We start from the raw sequence: 14967 nt of genomic DNA, 5'->3' as shown, positions 1-14967 counted from the left end.
GGGCTCGGCGCGCCGCGTCGGGCGGGACCCACCCCCCAGGCCCGCGTCCCCGCTGGGCGCGCCGCACCCGCACGAACTGCCGGGGCGCCCGGACCGCCCTGGCGCCGAGAGCGCTGGAGCGGAACGCGGGATCCGACGGCCGGGGCGTCGCCGACAACGAAATGCGCAGAAAGAAAACCAGAAGATGCGAACCGCCACCAAAACGGGGGAGAGAGAAGTTGAACAAAACGACGGAAGAAAGAGGCGAGGACGAGAGGTAAACGGCAGACGGCGAGCTGGCCAGAACGAAAAGGAGTAAATGACGAACGAACGAAAGAAAAAAAAATCAAGCGAAGATCGAACGAAGCGGGTAAATGGAGAAGCAGGGGAAGGACGAAGAGGGAGGGAGCAGACACAACGAAAGAAGGGCGGACGTCCTAAAAGAGTAGAACGTAAAACGAGGACAGGTGGGACGAGAAAATTAACGATTCAAGTTGAGCGGAGGACGGACAAACGAAAGGGACGGGTGGCCGGTGCGAGCGGGGCCCGGGCAGAGACCCGGCCCGAGCTGGGCGCGCAGCCCGCGTCTCCGCGGCAGAGCTGACCGCGGCGCGGGGTGGAGCCCGGCTGCTGGGGAGAGAGGCCCCGGGGGGGCTCGGGCCGCACAGTCTACTTGCGGGAAGTGGCTGGCGAAGGGGAAGCCCGCCTTATTTCTCTGCTTTTAAAATAACGGGCTGGGAGCGTTTCCGATTTAGACCAGTGAGCGCGCAGCTGCGGCGCGGCCTGTGCGGAGGCCGGGCAGTTGCGGCTCGGGGGCCTGCGCCCCGCGCTCCTCTCCCGCTCGCCGCCCGCACCGCCTCGGGCTGCCCTTTGCAGGGAGCGCCCAGCCCGGCTCTGGACACGGGCCGCGTCCTGGCGGTGCCAGCCGCCCTCGCGCCCCTTGTGCGTGGCTGCTCTGAGAGCCGGAAAAGTACCCGGCGGTTCCTTCCTGCTCCGCTGGGGCCTCCAGTCTGTCCCCGAGCTTGGCTCCCTGACCTCGGAACCCAGGGCGGTGACTCTAGCTAGAATTTTGCCCGCCGCCGAGGCGTTGAGCCGGATGACCGGGCAGACCGCGGACGTCGCGGAGAGTCCTAAGGCCTCTAGGCCAAGGCTGAGTACCTCTAGGGAGAGCACCAAGGACCCGCCGGGGTCCTACGCACGGCGTTTTTGTCCACACCGGCTCTGCGGCCAGAGCTGTGGGAGCCCAGGCCTCGGAGAACTCTGCGGGTCGCTTAGCGACCCCAGCGTGGCAAAGGAAAAAGCGCGGCGCGGAGCAAGGCTGCGGCGAAAGGTGAAAGCCTGACGGTTGGTCCTTCGGCCTCAGTGGACTCCATCCGTGAGGGCAGTGGGGCGCCCGGTAGGCGGCCCCAAGCGGTGCTGCTTCTCAACTGCACAGTGGCTTGGAGGCAGCCGCTAGTGGGGGCTCTGGCCCCCCGGGGACGGGGGTCGGGGAGCGGCAGGCAGGAGAGCGGGGCAGGGATAGAGAGTTCCGTTGCCACGAAAAAGGTCTCAGTCTTGGCTCCTGGCTTTCACACCTGACAGCTGCTGCTGTGGTCCTGCGGTTGTGCAGGTCGAGGACACCCAGGTGCTGAGCCCCAGGTTCCCAGTTAACCACCCTATGTCGACCAGGTGCAGTGGCTCCTATACACAGCCTGTGCACGCCTTGAATGTGCCCCATCCTTAACAGAGAAGCCTTCCCTTTTACAAGCTTAGACTCAAGCTGCTGACTTCCATTCCTGGTCTGCCTTGCTTCGATTGCTGCCGTCCGCTGATCCCATGTCTGTCGCTTTTCTCTTTTGAACCTTGCTCCTCAGGACACTACTCCAAGTTCTGCCCCCCGAAGAGGAGGGATGCTGCCCTCTCCCTGGAGTTCTCCAGGCAGATCAAGGGGGTTTCAGGGCAATGGCAATGAGAATGAGGGCGGAGGAGTTCTGTGCTCTCTTGAGAGGGCTGTAGACTGGACAGACAGACATGGGAGGCAAGCAGAGGTCAGTGGGCTTAGCCTCTGTTTTTGGAAAACAGTTCTAAGTCCGGCTGCACTTTCATCCCTTGACTGAGGCAGCTGTGTGGCTCAAGGTCAGGAAGGCAAGTCCCACAGCCCCAGATCTGGTCACTTCCTCTGGGAAGGTCCTGTTGGGGCAGACACTGAAGGTCCAAGAAGCAGATGAGCAAGCCCAGGGTTTGGGGGAGCCCTCTGCAGTGATGTCCACACTCTCCAAACTCCAGTCCTCACCCCAGCCCTGAGCCGCTCTCACTGCTTTTCTGCCTGGAGTCCATCATGGTCTATTTGCAAACCCAAGACACCAAGACTCTTCTCAGGCTGCACACTTTGAGGGCCTGCTGTATGTGGAATGCCCTTCCAGTCTCCTGGGTCTCCCTGACCATTTTCAGTTATTTGGTTCAATTTCCCTGAGTCCTCCTTTTGAAACTTCTACCAAACGGAACTACCCCTAGAACCAAAATGTGTTGGCCAAGAATGGAAGGGACTGAAGCGTTTTCTCCCCTATGCTCCACCTGAGTTATGAAGGAGACCTGGTGCCTGGGCTATCACTGTGGGCTACCTGTGTACAGGCTGGGCAGAGCCAGAGGCCAGGCCCTGCCTGACTCTCCCAGGCCTCCAGGACACACATAGGGAGCCTATTTCACAGCCTGGGAGGTCACTGACCCCCTTTTAGCTGAGGGAGACCTTGCCCAACTTATTTTCCACAGTGTAGACAGGGACTCATCAGACCCAGATCCCGAGAAGCCTGTCTCTCCAGTGTTGTCCTCCCCTGATGACAGCTGTGATCCCGACACCATGTCCTGGGGAAGAAACTGCCCCTAGGTGCCAGCTGGCTGGGCCTCCTGGGGGCTAAGCCCCCACTGGAGATGGGCCCCAGGCCAGAGAAGGGCCTGTGTGAGTTAATGGGTTGTTTTTGTGGCTTCTCATCTGCTATCCCAGTGGATGGTTGAGGAGGGACTTCATGGGACGCCGCTGGGGGTCCTTTGCCAGAGGGAGAAGGCGGGGGCGATTAGGGTGACCTATTTTTCACTATGCCCCGTCAGTTGCTTGTGGCAGGGCTCCTCCAAGCTTCCTGAGTGAGGCTTAACACGTCAGAGTGGGGCTGCTGGGAACTGTTCCCAGTCTGCAACAGAGTCCTCCCTGCCTGTTAATCACAGGCAATGGGGGAGCGGCCAGAAACCCTTGGGGAAGGAGAGGGCAGGCGATGATGAGAATGATGCAAAAAGAGGGTGTGCCCTGTTGTGACACTGGTCCCCCAAGTCTCCTTCTCCAAGCATAGCCGATCTCGGTTCCACCTTTCTATCGCTGGAGCTTAAGTCCTTGCCCAGACATCATAACTTTAGGAGGAATAAAGAGAGTCTATCCTCCTAAAGGTCCTTTGTCTCACCTTGTCCAGCATACCCCAGATCTGGGGAATTTGCTGTTGACCTGAGACTTGGGGTTCAAGAGTGAGGTATAGCCAGACCAGCCAAAGGTGGTCTGAGATCCTCATTCATTGCCTTCCTGGTCCTGGGAGCAGAGTCTTGGGCACAAATGCATGGGAACCAAGGCCTGCAGAGTCAGGAACAAGGACACATTTCCCTGCAGGGGTGGGAGGTGTCAACCACCCCATTCTCACCCTGTCCCCCCGCCCCTGTTCTTGGCCTTGCCAGGGTGGTGGGTCCTGCTGTGGTGCCAATCCTGGCACCTCCACACTCTGTGGAATGCACCACCACAGAGCACTTCCCCGAAATGAACCCCCCTCCGGCCCCAGCAATTCTGCCCAGACCACAGAGCACATGGTTCCCCAGGGTCCCCTCCCCAGCTGGAGGCTCAGCAGGCAGGCCTCCTAATGCCAAGCTACCATGGAGGGTGGCTGCCTGGAGGAAGGGAAGGGGAGGCGGAGACTGAGCGTCAATGTTCTTCCCCTCCCTCCATTCCACCCACAAAACCCCTGGTTCGGTTTCCATCCTCCTTTTGTGCTTTCCATTGCAGCTGAGGAGAAGGCCTCCAAAGCTGCCAGCTTCCCCCAGCTGCCCTTGGACTGCCGAGGGGGCCCCAGAGACGGGCCCTCTAACTTGCGAGGCTCACCAAGCCCCTGCCTGGCCAGCTTGCGGGTCCCTCTTTCCCCGGGACTCCCTGACTCCATGGAGTTGACCAAGAACAAGAACAAGAAGCGCCGTAACCGCACGACCTTCAGCACATTCCAGCTGGAGGAGCTGGAGAAGGTCTTCCAGAAAACCCATTACCCTGATGTGTATGCCCGGGAGCAGCTGGCTCTGCGCACAGACCTGACTGAGGCCCGGGTACAGGTGAGGGCACCGTGGGCACGGGGCTCTTTGCTACCTTGACCTCCCAGAGGTGGGCCAGACGATGGATGGGCTGGGAGAGGTGGGCACTGGCGTCTCACAGAGCTGCCTTTCCCTCAGCCTGCCTCTCCTGGGCTCTCCCTCCATGCCCAGCTCTGCTGGAGCTCCAGGCTTTTGTGGCCCATATTGAGCTTATGCATGGGTGTGGGAGTAATGGCCTACTGGAGTAAAAAGACCAGTGTGGGAGTCCTAACTCTGCCTCTTACTAGCTAGCCAGGTGATTTGGGGCATGTCATTGAATCTCTCAGTCTCCGTTTCCCAATTTGGGAAAAGGGAATGATAGTACTGGGTACTTAGGGAGTATCTTGAGGGTCACAGTTATGGCAGCATTTTGGAAGCAGTGAAGTACTAAACATATCAGGGCTGCTGCCAAGGTCACTGCCCAGAGTGGGATAGTCCCTGCTGGGGGGGTCTCAGGGTCAGTGACCCTCAAAGTCATCATGAACCAGTGACCTTCAGACCCTGGCTGGGAGAGCCTGGCCAGGAGCCCTTCTCCACCCAAACAAACTGTCCCCCACAGAGATCAGATCCCAGACCTTCCTGGATGGGGCTCTGGCCAGCTTCATATAGAGGGGAACCTTGCGGGGAGGATGGTAGATGCTGGGAAAGGGCAAAGGGAAGTCCATGTCCAAGCATGTCGGAAATGACAAACAGCATGAAGGTGGCAAGTAGGGTTGGGGAAGGGGAAGGAGGGCAAGTAAGAGTCGGGCTCAAGAGGAAGATGGCAGTTCATTGTCTTGCTGTGAACTGGCTTAATCACAGCAGGCTCCCTGATGCCAAGTAGGAAGTGCTGGGAGGGGTGGGTTTGGAGCTCTAGGGGAATGTAAGGAAGGTGACCTCTCAGACAGAGAAGTTTGCTTCACCCACTGGAGAGGGGCAAAGCTTCATAGAGGCAAAGTTCAAGTTTATCACATCCTGCAAAGGGCCCTTCCATAGACTCTTTTTGGAGGCACTAGGGTAGAGGCCAGCTCTGGCAGAATATTGGGACTGGTAGGCCAGTCTATATAGAGGCCAGCTGCCATCTACAGAGAAGATCCTGCAGCTGGATCCAACTTAGCACCAGAGGGGCTTGGGCTGTTGCCCCTTCTCTGCTGGGTCCTCCTGCTTCCCTACTCTTCCCAGGTGGCATCCAAAACAGACTTCCAGGATTGTCCCCCAAGGCTCCGCAGAGCCTAGGGTCATCAGGGCAAGAGGCCCAGCATTCAAGATGAACCTCGATTACACAAATCATGGAGTCTGGAACGTTAAATCTCCAGAACACCCCAGCAGGCCTCTGGGGTGGGTCTGAATAGCTCTTCCCCATGGAAGAACACAGATCCCCACTCCTCTTCTGGATGTTTTCAGTCCTGGAAGGGTTAGAGGGGTAGCCACAAGGCCCTCAGACCTAGTCCAGAAGCTTCCTTGACGATTGGAGCCCTAGAGTAGGGAGATCTTCTGTTACGGAAGCATGGCACCCACTAATAAACCCCGCCCTGTGGAGAGGAATAATAATACCACACACCAGACAATGCAGAGGGCAGGTCCAGAGCCCAGGTGCAGATACACGGTGGGGACTCTAGAGGAAAATGGTTTGTCACAGGGAAGTAATTCCTAGTGAAGTTAGCAGATTTGCTGGCTTTAGGGTCCTTCATCCACCTGAAGGGGAAGGATAAAGAAAAGAAATCCAGGCAGCTGGCAGGTGGCAGTGGCCTCTCCTTGCCCTTGACCAGGACTGTTATGGGATCTCTGCAGCCTGGGAGCTTGGAAACTGGTGTATGCAGTTTCTGTCAGGGCCTTACCTGCCTGCATGAGTAGAAATGACTGTGGGGAAGGGAGTGTGAGGGGCTGGGGTGGGACTTCTCATCCCAGTGAGGATAGTTGCCTTACTTCACACGCACACGCACACACACACACACACCCCTACCTTCTATTGTGGCTCCCAGCTAGATCCCTAGAAATCAAGGATTGTCTTGTTTCTTTGGTTTTTTTCTTGTTTGAGGGTTTTTATATATATATATTGCCAACGTCTAGCACAGAGCCTGACACACAAATGTTTATTAAATGATAGAAATACAAAACACATACGCCAGTACATGTAACAGTCATAGGGTACATACCAAACAACAAACGCATCAGATATGTACACAGATGTATACCACACACAGATATGCCATCCTCACCTGCCAAGAGCTCACAAGTAAATGGGAGAGACAGATTCCAAAACAGGTAATGGTACTAAAATGTGGTAAATACAAGAAGAGAGGTCCAGGGTATATGGAAGCCCAGTGGAGGGTGCCCAGTTTAGATGTGTGTGTCGGGGGTTGGGTAGCACAGTCAGGGAAAACCTAAGTAAAGGCAGGAAGGAGCAAGATAGAGTATTTCAAAGGAGAGCTGGCATGGGAGCTTGGGAGGCAACTAGGAAGAACTGAGTGTTGTTGCTTGGCAGGACATGAGGCTGTGGAGAGGGGCAGCAGCCAGTCCTGAGGGGCCTTGTTAAGGAGCTGGGCTCTGGGCCACCCAAGGTCTCTGGGGAGCCACTGAGAGTTTAAGAAGGACCATAACCTGAACAGAAATATCTTTAAGATTCCTCAGATGCTGTGAGGTGGGTAGACGGGAAAGGAGATGAGGCAAGGAGCCTAGAAACCCAACACGTGTGCGCTAGTACACCCAGGAAGTGCCCATGGCCTCTGAGGCTCATGAGTCCCTGCCGCATCCTTACCAGACACAGCAAGGCTGGAGAACCACAGAGTGACTCAGCCTGGGGAGTGGTAGCTGGGAACCCAAGGGCAGTAAACCCACTCTGGGCTAGGGCCTCTCCCAGGCCCCTTCCCAGGCTCCCCTGCCTCTGAGAACACTGTGAATTTACAGGTCGCTTTCAGCTCGAGATCCTTCAGCCTGGAGCCAGCTCCCCACCCCACAGGGGGACAAACCCATAGACTCTGTCCCCAGCAGGCTCCACTCCTCAGGGCTGCTCTATCACCCCTTCAACCTCTCCCAACCTGCCCCCAGGTCTGGTTCCAGAACCGCAGAGCCAAGTGGCGGAAGCGCGAGCGTTATGGAAAGATCCAGGAGGGCCGGAACCCCTTCACAGCTGCCTATGACATCTCTGTGCTGCCCCGCACTGACAGCCACCCTCAGGTTAGACCCCAACCCAGGCCAGGTGAGTCAGGGCCTGGCCATGTCCCATGGGGTCGCCAGCAAGAATATGAGCTCTGGCCCAGGGAGAACTGGAGCAGCATCAAGGTTCTGTGACCTTGGGCAGATCACTTAACTTCATCTGCAAATGTGGGCTCTTGTCTGTCTCATGAATGATGCATGTAGGGCACAAAGGAATTACAGAAGAAAATTTCATTTTGAGAGGGAGTGTTAAGAGCCTCCTGAGATGCCACTGGCAGTCTTGGAGGTAGTAGGAGGTAGACCTGGGGTGAGGGCACATTTCTTAGAAAGCTTCTGAGGCCCTGAGGACAGAGAGCCCTTAGGTAAGGGAGGCAGCTCCCAGGGCTGCTGGCTCATGGGCCTTCTTTTCCCTTTCTTTTCAGCTGCAGAACTCCCTGTGGCCCAGTCCAGGGTCAGGGGGCCCTGGAGGGCCCTGCCTTGTGTCTCCAGAGGGCATCCCCTCCCCGTGCATGTCTCCATACTCCCACACCCATGGGAATATGGCTGGCTTCATGGGGGTGCCAGCTTCCTCCACGGCCCACCCTGGCATCTACTCCATCCATGACTTCTCCCCCTCCCTGGGGGGCCACAGCTTTGAGTCCTCGGACAGCGACTATAAGTCTCCAAACCTCGTCTCACTCAGGGTGAAGCCCAAGGAGCCGCCCAGCCTGCTGAACTGGACCACGTGAGGGGATGCGTGGACACACAGACTGAGCTGCCCACCCCCTTTTCCATTCCCAGCCACTCCCTGCTCACCCTGCCTGGGTGCCACAGAGGACACACCTCTGCCTCCCAGCCCCAGAGGGTTCCAGAGGCCTAGGAGATCAGTGGGACCTTCAGCCCCCAGCAGGGAACATGTTACAGGGTCTTTTCTCTTAGGATAAGGTGGGGCTGCCTAGGAGAAAGGGAGCTTCAAAACAGGTAGGATTTGTCCTCCCACGAACTGGGTGCTCTCACCCAAACCCTGGGCTGGGGGGAGGGAGACACTGCTTCCTCAAGACTTTGTCCGTCTGTCATCTCCCCAGCTGAAATGGCTTAATTGGCTTCTCATTCAGGGAACCCAGCAAAATGGGAGGAGGAGAAGCCAGATTGAACTGGGAGGAGCTCTTTGTGACAGGGGAAACCAAAAAGAATCTCTTGTATGACCACCTGGGGCAGGCCTCTCTCCCACTCCCTACCATAAGTGGTGTGCACCCAGTGTCTGGCGTTGACCAGGGCCTGGAAGGTGGAGGTCAGCATGAAAGGTACCATTCCCCTGCTCCAGCCATCCCTTACTCCTGCCCTGTGTACCTTCTCCCAACATGCTATGGAGTCTTCCTCCCCTCCAACAGTGCAGAAATGCAACCAAAAACCACCAAATATTTAGATTCTCTTCCATGGCATGAGGCCAGAATTATGCCATGGAAACTGTATTTGATGTTGGTCAGAATAAAACAGATTTTCAGACTCTGAGCCCCTGAGGTCCTGTCCTGACCCCCATTTTTGTAAAGATACTTTTGTAAAAAAAAAATATGCTGCCCAGCATAATAATAAAGGTGGTAGTGTTTTTTTATACCAGGTGACTGTAGATCCCCAGGGCTTGGCACTTGGTTGCTTTAAGGCTGGCCTGATTCCAAAATCCAGGCCAGGCCAGGCCCTCCTGAAGGACCAGCAAGGATCCAGAGGCTAGAGGAAGGTGGGCCTGCAGCACAGCCCTCAAGGACCTGCCTGCCTTGCCTGGCCCTGTCACCTACTCAGGGACTCTGTGGCTTTGGCTGGTACTGGGAGGCAGGGAGAAGAGGTCAGCTCTATGACTGTGCTCATTTGGGAAATTGGGGGTGGAAAGGGGGGAAAAAAGCTGAGAACTTTGGGCCGGCCCGGTGGCGCACTGCTACAGTGCGCTGCTTGGGAGCGCGGTGGCGCTCCCGCCAAGGGTTCGGATCCCACATACAGACCGGTTCCCACTCACTGGCTGAGCGAGGTGCGGGCGCAACACCGAGGGTTGCGATCCCATTGCCGGTCCCGGTCCGGTACAGGCGCGACACTGAGGGTTGCGATCCGTTGCCGGTCACGAAAAAAGACAAAAAGGAAAAAAAAAAAAAAAGCCAAGAACTTTGTGGCCGAACTGACAATGGAAGGGAGGTGGAATGCAAGGACGGGAGGCCCACTGAGGGCTCTGAGCGCCCCGTGGGCAGGGGGTGGGGCAGCTCCCTTCTCTCAGATGCCCCAGGAGCACGTCTGAGCTGTGGGGCAGAGATGAAAGCCAGAACTCTTTTTTGTGGTTTCAGAGTATTACCCTTCTATTCTTCATCCCACTTTCTGCCTTATCTCTGAAGCCTGGAAGTCAGAAAAAGCAGGTCTGACCCTCCCACCCTCCCAGTAAACACAACCACATTGCTCTGAAGAATTCAGCTACGAGGACCCCCCACCCCCACCCCAGGCCTCATCTTTCAGGCACAGAGAAATCCAAGTGCACAAAGACACATCAGTGCTGTGCTTATTCCCAAAGAGGGAGCAAGTCCCCCATCAGATCAGATTTCCCAGCCAAGATAGTCACTGTGACGAGGCCATGTATCCCTGGAGGAATCTGTCTGTCTTCCCTAGATTCAAGGGCCTAGCATTTGGTGATTTATTTTTTCTCTGTCCTGGCACTGTCTCTGAGGTCCAGGTATGAGCCCTGTGTCCAGCAAGACAACGGGACCCACCAGGCAGGGAAGAGAGGGTAGGAGGGAGAGGCATCCCCAGCTATTGCTGATGAACAGAACCACTCTCACCCAGCTGGTCAATAATGGAACTGGGGCTCAAACCCACTTTTCTTACTCCAGGGCTCAGACCACTGCACTAGAAGTTTCTTCACCGAAGGAGAAGTCAGCAAAGTTTTGGACATTCTGCCCCACAAAAGTCAGGGAGATGCAGATGCAAAAGAGGTTAGTTTTGTTTTTGTTTTTTAAAAGATGACTGATAGGGGATCTTAACCCTTGACTTGGTGTTGTCAGCACCACGCTCAGCCGGTGAGCTAGCCGGCCATCCCTGTATAGGATTCAAACCACACTCTCCCGAGTAAGCCACGGGCTGGGCCTAGAGGTTAGCTTGTTCTACAAACGTTTATTGCGTGCCTACTCTGTGCCAGGCATTGTGCTGGGTGTCGGAGATAGAGCAATAGTCAAGAAAAACATGAGTCCTTCTCTCTCAGCTTAGAAAAGACGGAGGGAGGGACGAGGAAAGGACCTATGAAAGCTCAAGCAAAGGAAGCAGAGGACTGATAGGAAGAGACAGGAGAAATCAATGCAGCAAGAGTGGGAGAGGTGGGCAGAGGCCAGGAGGGCTCCAGTGTGTGTGCTGGGGGGAGTAGGGTGGTGCTGCTGGAGGAGGGAACAGGGAGGCCAGAAACCGGCTACTGGCTCCCATCCAGGGGCATCTGCCCACAGCTCATATTTTTCTGTCAAGTGACAGCTAAATGAAGAGAAAACTAACTTTACAACCGCCCACTTCACGTGTAATGAATATGAATGGGCATCCCGGAGCCTGTTCCTTGGGATTATCTGTGAGTTGACAGGTCCTCCCACTGACTGGGCCATCCCTGCGGGCATGTCCCTTGGCTGGGGTGTGGGCAGCCCTTCCACCTGCTTCCCATTAGACATGCTCCCCTCCTCCTCCATACCCCTAAGACAACCCCCAGGTCTCCAGATGCCCGTGTCCTCAGGCTCACTCCAGAGGTGACCTCAGACCTCAGCCTAGGCCCGGTGGTTCCCCAAGACCAGGCTGGGGCTCTGGCCACTCCTTCCGGGAAAGGAAAGTAGAAGCGGCCCCATACCTGGAATCTCAGGCTCAATCTCCCTTTGCTGAGACTCCTCCCTGCCCCAGTGAGGCCCACCCAGAGAAGATTCCAGAGCCTTAAATCTTGGTCCTGGCAGGGGCACGGACACTGGATCAGGACTGGAGGGCCTTAACCAGGGCGCCCGTCAGTCCAGGCTTCCTGCCTCAGTCTGGCAATGGGAAATGCTTTTCATTAGAGGCATTCAATCCTTCTTCCCCACCACCCCCAACCATTTACACATCAACCTGAATTACAACCCCAAAGTACAGACCTCTGCAGCCTCAGACAGGAGCAGAGCCCAGCATGGCCAGGAACTGGGCAAACCATAGCATTTCCTTTACCCAGCTGAGTGAGTGCATACCTTACCCCTGCGCAAGCCTCCCCCACAGGCATTTCCCAGCCATTTTCACCTGGAGGACAATGAGCCCAAAGCATCTGCTTCCAGCCCTTGTTCTTGATGCCTGAGCCCTCTCCCTTCCTGCTCAGTGACTTCAGGCTCCCCCAGCTGTCTCTTCTCCAGTAGCAGGGCATGGGCTGGGACTAATGGTACCTGTAGTGGGCCCTTCAGATGTCTTGTCTCTGTAGCTACCATCTTACTGCTTTTCCATGCTGTTATGGCTGTCTCTCCATCCAGCTGTGAGCTCAAGAGAAATTAGATCATGGCAACCTATTCATCTGGACATTCAGGGCACCTAGCATGGGGCCAGCCCAGAGCAGGCCTTCAAGGTATGATGGCAGGTTGCTAAATGAGTGGTTGACTCTTCTGAGAAGCCTCTGGATTCAGAACAGTGAACCAGATATATACAGGGGATATAAGGAGCCCTAAGACATAGCTCTGGTCCTTGAAAGGGATTTCTATTTCCTAGGGGACACAGAAAATGGATGCAAATTCGTAGAAGGTTACAGTTGGAACAGTCACTAGCAATACTAAAAACTGCTACCATTTATTGTCTCTTGTCAACCAAGTACATAGGTCCATTACTGTATTAGTCCGTTTCTGTTGCTTATATCAAAATACCTAGAACTGGGTAATTTTGAAAGAAACAATATTTATTGCTTATAGTTTTAGAGGCTGGGAAGTCCAAAGTCCAGGGAACACATCTGGTGAGTCTTCTGTGGTGGTGGCTTTACAGCACTGCAGGGATCTCACAGCGCTGCAGGGGTCTCACATGGCAGGAAGTAGCAGGGCAGAGACTAACCTCTCAGTGTTCTCCTTTTAAAGCTTCAGATCCACGCCCCTGACCACCTTTACTAATCCATTCACTACAGCAGGGTCCTATAATCTAATCACCTTTTCAAGGCCCCACCTTTCCATTACCATAATAGGATTTCCCACCCTCTTTACACTGTCACAGTGGGGACTAAGTTTTGTGAGGACATCAATCCACAGCAATTATCTTTTTTAATTTTTTAACTTTTATTTTTTTATAAAGATGACTGGTAAGGTGATCTTAACCCTTGGCTTGGTGTTGTCAGCACCACGCTCACCCAGGGGGCAAACCGGCCATCCCTATATAGGGATCCGAACCCATGGCCTTGGTGTCATCAGCACCGCACTCTCCCAAGTGAGCCATGGTTCGGCCCTATCCTTTTTTATTTTTGGTGGCTGGCTGGTATGGGGATCTGAACCCTTAACCTTGGTGTTATAACTCCATGCTCTAACCAACTGAACTAATGGGCCAGCCCCCCATTATCTATTTTCTTATTCAGCCCTTGCAATAGGGCTATTAAACCAATTTTTACAGATGAGCCAACTGAGGCTTAGAGTTTGATCACCTCAAGGTCCCTCAGTGAGTAAATGTCAGAGCTTGGACTGAAAAGGGTGTATCACCTTTGTTTTATTACCAGCAGCCTACGGCTGACTATGCCAAGCACCAAATGAATTTAACAGCTACTGCTTCTCTGAGCAGTCAGTTCATTAGAGGACAGACAGGAAGCCAGCCTCCAGGGAGAAAAGCCTAACAGGGATGGCAGGGCAGCTGACACAGAAGTCTTCTGGGACACAGAAGAAAAAGAAATTTAGGCTCAGGCTGAAAAGGAAAAAAAGGTAGCAGCAAGAGCCCCCAAGTTACCTTGAGGAGGACAAATTCGGGACACACCAGTGGCTAGGCCAAGGCCCAGCTTGAGTGGGCAGTTATGGCCTACAGCTATAAACACGCGCCATCCATCTTCTGTGCCAGGAACCATGCTAGAGCAAATACTAAGTGTTGGCTCAGGTAAATAAATGAGCAAATGAAGGCACCGGTGGTATGTGCTGGCGGCTACAATGATTACTAGGAAAGGGCGGGGGGAGTAGAAAGCACTGCAACCAGAGACCTGGGTTTGAATCCTGGCTCTTGCCAGGACTACATGACATTGGGCAAGTTCTTTACCCTTTCTGTAACAGTTTTCTCATCTGCAAAATAGGAATAGAGATTGTAATGGGACTTACCTTTCAGGGTTATGATAAAGAATAGGTATGATATTATACATAAGTGCTGAGAGCAGTGGCTGGCATACAGTAAGTACTCGATATTTGCTAGAGGTTAGCTTCTACTGCATAGAAAAGGAGCCTTCAAGAAGTAGTATCTAATATTGTGCCTGGCACCTATTTGGCACCCATTATGCTGTAATTCTTATAATTAACAAGGACTGTTCCCATCCTTAGGGTGATACAGCCTCGGGGTAATCCACCTTTTGGTGGACTAAAGGAGCACTGGACCCTGAGCCTGGTTGGCAATAATCAACATTTTACATAAGTCAACCATTTACAAAGGGTCTTCATGTACCCTGCCCGTCTCATGACCCAGATGAGATTAAAAGCCACAGAGAGTGGGTGGCTCCAAAAGCCATTTCTGTACAAAGACCTGGGTTCAAATGGCCAACCTGCCACTAACACACTCTGTGGCTCTGAGAAGGCCCTTCTCTCCCCAGGCCAGCTCTTGTGTCTACAGATGAAGGGATTCACCTGCCCAGGCTTTACAGCCCTTGCAGCCTTGATATTCTATGGAGAGATTAGGAAAGTCAAAAGAGGAGCAGGGGGACAAAGCCTCAGGCCAGGCAGGTTCAGTAACCTGGGCCACACTGGTGGAGCAAGAACGTGAAAACGCATCTTGTCCAAATTGAAATCTCAAGATACATACTTCCTATTGGTCCTAGCAAGAAACAGCAGAAAACCATCATGCACACACATACTGTGTCAAACTCTCTTGTCCTGTGCAAGTTACTCTGGAGCAAAGGGCCAGTCACAGGGATTCCATCTCATAGGCTATGTGACTATCAGGAGTATGCTGCTGGCTTCCACCCGTTGCTCCTATCCATGCTGGCTCATCAAGGCCTGTCCTGAGTGAGGCTCAACAGGTCCCAGGCCCAGCAGGCACTGAACATAAGAACCAACAAAGGGAAGGTTCTCCCCAGAATATGTTTCCTTTATAATTCAAGACTCCTAGGAGATTACAGACCCTATACACATTGCCTATAGGTAAGATAAGAGACCTTCCAGCAATTCTGAAAAGGGAACACTCCTTTTACCAGCATCAAAGTGATGATATCCTCAGATGCAGGTCCTCAAGATACGGCTAGGTGGAGGCAGATGTGACCAGAGATCTGAAAGCCAGAGTGTAGGCTACAAGAGACCTCAAACTGACCCTACCACAAAGCTTTTCCTGACTTCTCTGTCAGCCATAGAG

The 14967-nt window shown here is 54.2% G+C and overlaps 1 protein-coding gene across 1 annotated transcript in view; it reads left to right on the top strand.

Annotated features, from left to right (window-relative positions):
• ALX3 (ALX homeobox 3) overlaps window positions 1-9055 on the top strand; it is a 49726-nt gene extending 40671 nt beyond the window's left edge. Inside the window, exons 3-5 of the mRNA XM_008566814.1 lie at window positions 3995-4311; window positions 7357-7485; window positions 7887-9055. Of these exons, the coding sequence (XP_008565036.1) occupies window positions 3995-4311; window positions 7357-7485; window positions 7887-8192 (752 nt within the window). The 3' untranslated portion in view covers window positions 8193-9055. The remainder of the gene's footprint in view (window positions 1-3994; window positions 4312-7356; window positions 7486-7886) is intronic.
• Window positions 9056-14967: the final 5912 nt, after the last annotated feature.

The sequence above is a fragment of the Galeopterus variegatus genome, unplaced genomic scaffold (genome assembly GCF_000696425.1).
Source record: "Galeopterus variegatus unplaced genomic scaffold, G_variegatus-3.0.2 Scaffold16, whole genome shotgun sequence".
Classification (NCBI taxonomy): Eukaryota; Metazoa; Chordata; class Mammalia; order Dermoptera; family Cynocephalidae; genus Galeopterus; species Galeopterus variegatus.
The sequence above is the reverse complement of the archived record's forward strand: the minus strand, read 5'-3'. Positions and strand labels throughout refer to the sequence as shown.